This window comes from Phaethon lepturus, unplaced genomic scaffold (genome assembly GCF_000687285.1).
Source record: "Phaethon lepturus isolate BGI_N335 unplaced genomic scaffold, ASM68728v1 scaffold16528, whole genome shotgun sequence".
NCBI lineage: Eukaryota > Metazoa > Chordata > Aves > Phaethontiformes > Phaethontidae > Phaethon > Phaethon lepturus.
Genome location: NW_010557044.1, coordinates 1063 through 11158, shown reverse-complemented (window position 1 = coordinate 11158; position 10096 = coordinate 1063). Strand labels below are relative to the sequence as shown.

The 10096-nt window shown below is 40.7% G+C and overlaps 1 protein-coding gene across 1 annotated transcript; it reads right to left on the bottom strand.

Annotated features, from left to right (window-relative positions):
• Positions 1–175: 175 nt before the first annotated feature.
• Positions 176–9537, bottom strand: LOC104614722 (zinc finger protein 608; the record flags this gene model as incomplete). The annotated part of the gene is made up of 7 exons (XM_010292662.1): positions 176–221; positions 1242–1323; positions 2547–2700; positions 3604–3776; positions 4337–4754; positions 6522–8973; positions 9450–9537. Coding segments are annotated over 7 exons (3374 nt in total), but the record flags the coding sequence as incomplete, so codon positions are not given.
• Between the last annotated feature and the right edge of the window lie 559 nt (positions 9538–10096).

Genomic DNA, 10096 nt, shown 5'->3' with positions numbered 1-10096 from the left:
TATATATATATATACGCATATATATATATAAAAACAGAAGTCTAATTACAGCAACATTTGTTACTCTGTGATAAAATCTGCAATTTACAAAAATGAAATGACTGGTTTTTGCCTGCCATTAAGGCATTTCAAATTAACACCATGGAACTGATGTCTGTAATAAAGCGCTTCTTCATGTGATCCAGTCACATGACAATGTATATCTCCAAACTCATTATTCTCTGAAAAGAGAAAGAAGAAGGTTTTAGTAAGCAGTAACGTTTCTGCCTAGTTTTTTTCTGTACCTCAGACACACTCTGAAATGAAATCTGCACAGTACTCTCAATCCCAAGAAGGGAAGACAGCAAGCCATGTCCTTGTCCCTCCCCTGCCAGGAACAACACACAAACAAGTAACCTCTGCTGGGATTTATCTTCCGAGTTCTGACACCCTAGCGTCCATCACTCTTTCAGGGCTACAAACCTTTCTCACTCAAATAGTTCCAGCTAAAAGCCTTACACGGTTGCTTGTTTTCAGAGTCAGCTTTCAGAAAGACACGCGTAACCACAGAACATTACAGTACTATTTGATACACTAAACTCTGAGGCTTAACATGGCAGCGATGAAAGAAACGCTAATATTAAGGATGCTCTGGGTTTTTCACTTGAAATGGAATCATGGTAATACAGAAGAGTCTCTTTCCTCTTGAACAGTAAGGATGATGGTTGAAGAGTAAAATCTACTGAAAAACTAGTAAATAACCCAAGAGGCAAATGCGTGGAATGGGTATGTAACTTAAATATGATGTCATCTCTAATGGAGTTCCAAGCAAACCTCTCTGAAAGCAAAATCAGCAAACCAGGCAGACTTGCAGAACAGATAAAATCTTAAGCTTTCCTGGTAGTCCATGGATCTAACTGAACTGAAATTTAAACCTCTTTTATTAAAAAAAAATTGGATCATAAATTGTATTTCATAATCACTTGTTTTATCTTAATACCAATCCTTAAAACAGAGTCTATGGAAAATCTCAGAAGACTTGTTCCTTCCTAATGATCTATGTTACAGTTAAAGGACACAATAAAGGACAAACTATCACTTTAAAGATAATAAAACTATAATTAACCCAAAGTCCCAAGTTTTTCTTCATCCTTAGAAACTGTGTCATACAAGGAACTATACACCATCAGGCTACAAAACCTATGATTTGCCTTCTCCTCTCTCTGTTAAGATATACAGTTTAAGATTTGCTGGCTATTTACCTTCTTTGTGCAGGAAACATACCAGATGCAGATGCCTGCGCAGCCACCTGCTGAGTGGCAACAAGGGCAGCTGAGGTCAATCCTGAGGGAAAGAAAAAATGAAGGAATGTTGATGTACTTCTGGTTTTAATGGATTTTTGTGCTCAGAGAAATGTTAGGAAGCATCTCTAAGGTAAGCAGACAAAAAATGGTGGGGTTTTAACACTACATAAATAGCAAATATTACAGGCAACAGTGTTAAGACGGTCTGCCCAGTATGATCAATATGCCTTCATATAGTAAACTGAATTGTCCTTGATAGATATTTTATTAGAAAATACAGCATTCCTACTTACTGTATTCCTTTCCAAGTACTGCACTGCATGATGCTAAGTGGTTTGTATGAGTTTCTGAATAGGAAGCTCAGTAGAAATAATAGGTACCAGGAAACAACAAGAATCAAAAGTCACAGTGAATTACAGAAACTACATGCCAGCTGCTCAGAATACAATACTTTCATAATAACGTATCATTTTTACAGTTTTCCTACTGAACAAGCATAATGCATCCCAAAAGGCATATGGAATCACTGAATCAAACTGAGAAATGTCAAGACTTTTACACAGGAAAAATAACTGCTGAAGCACCAAGTGAACGTAATGAATTAATGTCATTTAGCCACCAATTGTGATAGCATGTACTTTGCTGCATGGGAGCAAATCTCCTTTTAATTCAGCTAGAGTCCAGAGTTACAGAAAAACAGTCAAAGACCGCTATAAAACCTAGGGAGAATGAATCGTATCTTACTGTGCTGCTTTTTCCCTGACTGCAACTTTGTGCACTGCATTTGCCAAAATACAAAGAGTCCTCTTTCAGATGGTCAAATTATAACAAGCTCAAACCCTTGTGACTGCAATGCCTTGTACATAAAATATGTTCAGTATAAAAAGCTTTTGTCTTTGCTACACTTCTTCCATTGCTTACACAACCCTAATTATACAAAAAGGAGGTTGTTTGGTTTGGGTTTTTTCAGCCAGTTAACGTCAATTTGCAGTAGAAATCAAAACATTCACGTGAATGACAGCCTAACTGGTACACCTTTAATAATGCTCTAACACCCACTTTTGGAAACAAAACTTGGTATGTCTCAGGCATGAAGCTATTCATTTGCTGTTAGTCCATGCTGTGAATTTTCAAGCCTTCTACCTAAATGTAAAGTACTTCTGATTTAACTTCTATTCAAAATGTTTCACATAGGCATGACTTTCAATAAGGTAACAACTCCATGAGGCAAACTAATGCCACCATCGGAAATCTTCTCCTCACCTTGAAATGGGTCATATTGTCCAGGTATAAGGGGGTAACCCATTCCAACATGTGTGTGATGGTGCGTATGGAGATGCCGCTGGCTAAAAGGAGAATGACGGTCTCGTTCCCTTTCTGCTTCCCGTTCACGCTCAGCTGCTGATTTTTCCACAGGCTAGTAACAGAAAGAAAACTGATGTGAGAATTTTAAAAGGGATGAAATCACAACAAAACCACACTTGCCATTACCTGGCAACAACCTTTTGAATTCAAATGACGAAGCTGATTTTTTCTGAAGAAGTAGCTCTATTGGATTATTTGCGTTTGATTCTAATCCGAAGCTGGTGTATTGGCTAATGGCAGGTTTTCCAAGACACAGAGGTTTTGAAGTAGCACGCTGCAGCTTGAAGCCACCATGATGACTTCTAGTTTTGGGGTCCCTTAAGCTTGGCACTTGCCAGTGCCTGAACAACCTACCGAGCTGCTGAAAGCTGATGTAAATGAATCCCCAGCCCTCTTTAATGCACTTTGGGGATCAAGTCTGCCCGAATAGCAAGAAAGCCCTTTTAAAAATATAATCAGAGCTAGTGACTTGCTCACAGTTAAAACTAGCATCAACTTATCTGAAAGTAAACAGTATTTGCTCCAATATGGAAATCTTCAGCAATGGGGGCTGGTAATCTGCTATTTAGAAGATGTGGCTTCTTGGCAAATATAGGGAGGGGATATTACCAAATCTCCAGCCCTAACTAATCATTTAATTATCTGTTTCCAAACAGGAGCTTCCTGTTTAACTGAAATAAACTGTGCACCAGGAGGTATCTCTTAATCAATGTTTCTATATATGAGTACATTCATTTAAGATAGGAAGACTCTCAGAACAGAACTGTGTTGTATGTGTCACTTCCAGTTTATGCCATGGAAGCATCCTGACTATAAACTGCTTTTATTTTAAGCAGTGCTATAAAGAATAATAATGCATTCAGAGCTTGATGCCAGATTGTGTGCTTTTTAAAATTATGTTCTCTACCCCTCCCCATATGTACTACTCTTCAGTAACAACAGATGCAAGCCTTACAACAGGGGACTTGCTGCGATACTGGTTGGCATGCTGCTGGAGCAAATCCAGTGCTTTGGACTCAGTGGTTGATTTCGCATTGATGCTCGGGCTGGTATTGACTTTATCTGCCTCTTCTCTCCCTGACATCTTCCCATAAACTGGATAATGAAATCCTGGAGAGAGATAGGCCCCTGCAGGTAAACAACAAATACCACATCAAGTTACTGTTTTTACATTTTGGTTATACCAAGGTGGAAGGAGGGGACACCAGGACAGAGGATAACATCAAAAATGGATCACATGACTATCAAATGGCATCTTTGCTCTTCAATTTCTTCACCTAATTTACCCTGATGAATGGAGGTTATAAAGAGTGTTGAGCTGATAGCCATTTCCGACATTTATGGGTCGTCTTTAAGTGAAAGGAATAGTAACTGTAATGGTTCTGACAGTAAGTGCTTAGAATATTTTTATAGGCAATAAACTATCTGTCAGTCTAACAGCAATAGCAGACTGTCAAGGGTTGAGAAAACTGTAGCTGGGAACTGTGACAGTTCATAAAAGGAACATCTTGTAGTAAATCAGTTTCATCTACAGAACTTTCCCTAGTGGAAGCACACGCAAAACAAATGTCACCCATGAAGCTTCTAATTTACCCTAGCTACTAAGAGAAATATTAAAATGCAGGCTTTACTGCACTTTGAGGGTGTAAATCTTAACTAGTGTGCAAGGCAAATTTCAGAATACATACCAGGATAGCTGTGCATTAGGACAGGAGAGACTGCGCGATAGGCTGGATGGTTGGGGTCGTACATCTGTGGATAAGGATAAGCATGCAAGTACTGGATATATGACTGATGCTGACTCATTGGTGAGGAAACTGCTACTCTAGCACCCCGAGAGTCCTTCCAATTTACAGGAGTCTTTCGATCATCATTTTTTATCTTGCTCTCATCCACTGATTGAGAATCAGAACGCTTGACCTCTTTAGGCTCCTCTTTAATGCTTGCTAATGAGACAGGAAGGTTAGGCAGGGAACTTTCCTTGTTAGGTGTTTTTCTAGGGCTGTCTTCTTTTAGCTTTTTCTCACGATCAAGTTCTTCTGATTTTTGCTGATCAAGGTATTTGGGCTGATAGACATAATGATGCCATGTTCGTGAATCTGGATCCTAATATGGAGGAGAAAAAAAATTTGGTTCTGAACTTGGATGTTGAAATAAGATCGTTATTGATATTTCCCATACTTCAGTTAATGTATTTTTAATAGCTGTTTTAATAACATTTCCCTATTACATAGAGGAGAGGTGTGCTTGCTACAGAGTGCCTTGAGCTCAAAGTCAAACCAATATTCCCCTGAAGGAGCAAGAGACTATTACAAAAATTTAATTCAATTGCTTCATCTTATATCCTTCTTCATGCTTTTAACTAGTTTAATCATGAAAGACATATGCATTGTATCAAAGTTCTGAGACCACGCTATTCATAAAACATTTTAATTAAAGCCCACAGAGAGATTTTCCCACTAGAGAACAAAAAATACCTGTGAACCACAAAATTAAAGCTTGCTAATAATATGCCAGAGCATCCAGATTACCTGGAACAACAAACCTGAAAAACTGATCTGACTAGAAAGATGCTAATGCTGCCTCTGATGTTACAAACATTCAGGAATCAGTGGAAGTCAGGCATTAAGGCAGACTTCGTCAGCTGACAGTCTTATTTCAAGTTTGTAAAGTTACACATGGATATATATTTACAGGATCAGGACCACATCATTTAATGAATATGTAGAGGATATCATAAATACATTTTTGCATAATATATTGCATAGAACAGTGTATAAACATGTTTTAGAAGTAGGTAGGTGAGTTCTTCACAAGACTACAAACCAGTACTAAGCAGTAACAGGAAGACTTTTTTTTCTAATACAGGATACACAAGAGCTAATTGTAAACATTGTCTCCCACTGACGCTCATTTATGGCACATGCAACAGAAACATAAGCACACAACTAGACGCTTGGACAGCCTGGTTCAAATACTCACCTGAATCAGCAGAAATCTTCTCCTACTCGGGCCTGTACCATCCCACTTCCTTCCTAACTCCCACTCACCTGACCCCACCATATGTTGAAAGACAGCTCATAAGGGTGAGGTCTGGGATGTACCGTACAACAGAACATGAAAGCTTCAAGCACTGAGGCTCGGTTCAGAGCACAGAGACAGCTGCATTGCCTTGAATGAAGGCAATGTGACATCTAGGAAGGTCAGCACGAAGCCACTGGATGAAATTCTGGTTCCACTGAAGTCAATGGCAAAACTATCACTGACTTCATTGGAGAGAGGATTTCATCCATTGTATAGGTCTGTAGGGGCTTGAGGTTGGCTGAGGAGAGAAGGGGAACTTAACTGCTTCAAAAAGGTCACCTTGGGTTAAGATAAAGAGCTGAGCTTCAAGCCAACTCTTCAAAGAAGCAGCTCACCCATCTTTAGTAAATGCCAACTATCATTTAACAAAAAAAAGAAACACTTCAAACTACGTTTCAAATCTACTTTAAGTCCTCTCACTATGAAAGCTGCTTATTTTGCTTGGAATGTCTCATTTCTGATCTAAGCAAATTGCTTAGAATTTACATCTAAAAGAGAAATTTAATTCTATTTTATTCATGCATGTAATTTAAAATAGTCTATTCAGGTCTTAAGCCTGGGTTCTGTCACCACGTTGCTAGATTTTTTTTTTTTTTTTCATTTTCAAACAGCTCGATCGAAAGGTCTATTGGTCTATTCACAGACTACAGTACTATCCAGCATGAAAAAAGGATGAAAAAAAGATTTGTTTGGCTGCAAAAGTAGAAAAACATAGCAGAATCAGGGACAAAATCTCACATGACTTAAGGATAAATCAAGACACCCTTATTCCATTTCCTGTAATCTTACCTGCTTAAACCTTGTGGTTGGATCTACTCCCGTTTGCTTCATGGAGTCCATAACAGATTTCATCTCCACAGCCTCCTTAATAAGCTGGTGGTTTTCCATTTGTTTGGCTTTGAAACTGTCAGACTGAAGCTGCTGCTGGTGATTGGAAAGGATCTGTGATTTGCTTGTCTCCTCACCTTTGTTAGGGACTGATGGCCCTATTTTAGTGTTATTTTTGCTGGACTCTGGAGTTGAAGGGGCCTTTGAGACAGTGGCAGATGGAATATTCTTCTGCTTATTGTCATCCTTCCCAATCTCCTTCATGGGAGGGTCATTCTTCCTTTCACAGTCCCTCCCAGTTTGTGCCATTTTCTGTTCTGCTAGTCTCTGGTCCTCATAGTATTTTTCATACTGCTGCCTGTAAGCAGGGTTAGAGGCCATTAAAGACTTTTGGTCCATATAGAGCCCATAGGCATACTGTCCATAATAAAGTGACTGAGCAAGTGCAGGGTGTCTTTGTGTTATTACTGACTGATGTTGTGGCTGCAAATTAGTGGAAGTGCTTTCGCTTTTCTTGCCATCTGATGGTTCTGCCTTTTCTTTCTTTTCAGCCTCTTCCTCAGTCTCTTTTTTGATCTTCAGTCCCTGTGGGGTACTGCTGTTCCCAGCTGCTGGGGCACTGACCTGTCCAGAGTGCATGTAACTTGGGGAATAATAAGGATCGTAGCCATGGTAATAGGGAGAAAGGGACTCTTTCGCTTGAGCTGATTGTGCTGTGGTTGAAGAATGTCCTTTTCCAACACCATCCTTATTAGAAATAATATCTGACGGAGAACTGGCCTTTGACCTCATGCCCTCTGACCTGCTGTCAGAGCCACCATCATCAGCCGCATCAGAAATATCCGAGTAAGCAGGGCTGTTGGTTTTAGCAGCCGTGCTATCTGCACCGTTTTGCGTCAACACGTGCAGTGGCGCCATGGCAGATTGTCCATTCACCAAAGTGCTGCATTCCATCCTGGAGGCACTCCCTATGGAAGGGCTGGGCGCATTGTCTGTGAATGTGTAAACCTTATCAGCTTCAGCCTTAATACTTGCCATCCTGCTCTCTTGAGACTCTGACAGTCCATTAGCTAGCACTTCATTCTTGTTGAGATGGTCCTTTAAAAAATGTCCAGATAAGTCCTTCCCAGACCCTTTTGAATCCTCCAGCTTTCCCAGCTTAGAATCCATCTTGGGGCTTCCCGTCTCTTTGCTTTCTTTGTCCTTCAGCTTTCGTTTCTCCTTTTTCTTTTTGTCTTTGAGTGACGTGAGAGCTGGGTTTACAGTGCTTGGCTCTCCCATAATTGTGGGCTTTGGTTGAATAGGTTTTAGCGGAGGGCTCTTTGGTGTAGCCTGAACAATAGTAGTTGTTAGAGAGGGCAGTCCCGGTATTGTCCCTGTAGTGGTGGTTGTAAAGGCTGTAGTAGGTATAGCTATTAATTGGGGAGGAGTTGGTGCTGGAGCTGGGGCAATGGGCCTGGCTGTTTTCAGTTTGGAAAGGTTTTTATCCACTTTGCAATTGTTCGCTTTCTTGCCTTTATCACCCAAACTCTTCTTGTCGATTAACCCTTCAGCCTCCAATTTTGGCATTTCAGTTTGCAAATTGCCCTCTGTTACAGAGCAATTATCCAGTGTGGCTGCCATATTAGAAATTACGGGAAGGCTGTTCAATTCACTGTTCAGACCCTTCTTTTTGCCAGAATTCTTGCCAGTTTTGGAACTGATAACTGAACCGGGGCCGTTGCTGGTCAGTTCCCTTTTTCCCTTGGGGGTCCCTGGGGTAGTGATGGAGGAAGGAGACATCGGTGCTTTCAGTGGATCAAAGCCTGGCAAATTTGTGCTTGGCTCATTGCATTCAAGTGCCACATTACTCAATGCTTCCTCACAGTCTGAAATTTTGTCTTCACTGTCAGGCTCAAACTCCAGTTTGTTTTCTGGGTCTAAATGTGCATGAGCCTGATGGTATCGTAGTCCATTAATGTGCTTGTACTTTTTGTTGCAGTTGGGGTGAGGACAGTCAATCAGCACTGGAGAAGAGCAGCCTTGGTCCAAAAAAGTAGTCTCAGGTTTCCCCTGTGGGGTGGTAGGAGTGCTTCTAGAGTTAGTACGAACACGTTTTCCACATTTATTGTCCTCCGAACTGGAGTTCAAATCTAGCTCCATTGGAGGCTTGGTTTTCCTCTTGTTTGTGGATGAGGGGCTGGCTTTGACTTCATCCATGGCGCAGTTTGGGGGTGTCCTGCGCCCACTTGAGTTAAGGCTGCCCCTCCTCCCCTTCCCATTGGCACCACCTCGATTCTTATTCTGAAGCCCTCTAGACTCTGCAAAACTCGCATCATTCCCGGGTACAGCTGCAGCTGCGGCTGACCTTGCCCGTTTTCCCCTGCCCCGTCCTCCACGCATTTCCAGGTCACTTGTTGGCGATTCACAAAACCTACATAAAGAAGAGCAGATTTCATCATCCAGAGCTGTGAACTGAATAAATACCAAAGCAACACCACTTCCCATAACAGAACCTTCACACATGTTAAAGCAAAGATGTCCTTCTTCCAAATGTGAATGTTACAGTCTCAAAGGGAAAGTCATTACAAAAGGACAAAAATGGTAAGAACAAGACCACCTAATTAGAACAATGGAGAGAAAAAATTTCCAAACTTACAGAAATGCATTTTAAATTAATTGCCCTCTGATTGAATGCCATGTATTTCCACTTCCCTCTCAAAAATACAAACAAAAAAGAAATAAAAATTCCCACCCCACATTTCAGTGCGGAACAGGGAATTACTCGTTTCACTGATGCATGTTTTCAATTATAACCAGTTGTTTTTTATTAATTTCTGTACAGTCTCTTGACAGAGATTGGGGGTGAAAATACAGCAGAGAAAAACCAGACTCAGAATGTTTGCCTACCTAGGAGGGGCCCAGTCATGCTTTGTGCAGTCCAGCAGTGTTCCCACGTAAGTCTTGTTCCGCCACGTAACATTTACCACTAGAACACCTGCCAGTGGGAGAAGAACAGAGTATTATCACAGTTAGAACAATAGCTGGGTAGGCTTTTTGTTTTGCTTTTTTTTTGCATTTTTTCTCTCCTTCCCCACGAAGTGAGAGCTTTATTCTCATTTGCTTTCAGACACTGTGGTCTATACTCTTCCTCTTTTCTGGTTTCAGTGACCTCAACTTAAAACCCACAGGAAAGATGGCAAACGACAAAGAACAAGAGCGTGTGTACGCATGTGTATGTAAGAGAGAGTGTGTGCCTGTGTGACTGCGTGTGTAATCAAGATACAGCTGACAGAAGGAAATGGTTTTTGCCATGTCCTGCTGTAAAACAGCAACACTCACCTCTTAATTTTGCTATTATTGCACATAATTGCTTTCGCTTGGCAGCCAGCCAGCATAAAATAAGCACCAGTTACAGTGTTTAAATCAGTAGGTGACTGAGAAGAATCTGCTTTGCTTTGAACAATATGATAATGATGCTTCTATTTATTTGAAATTGCATATATCCAAGCACACAAACACAGACACGTATGCATTGCAAGTTTTGTTCAGCAGAT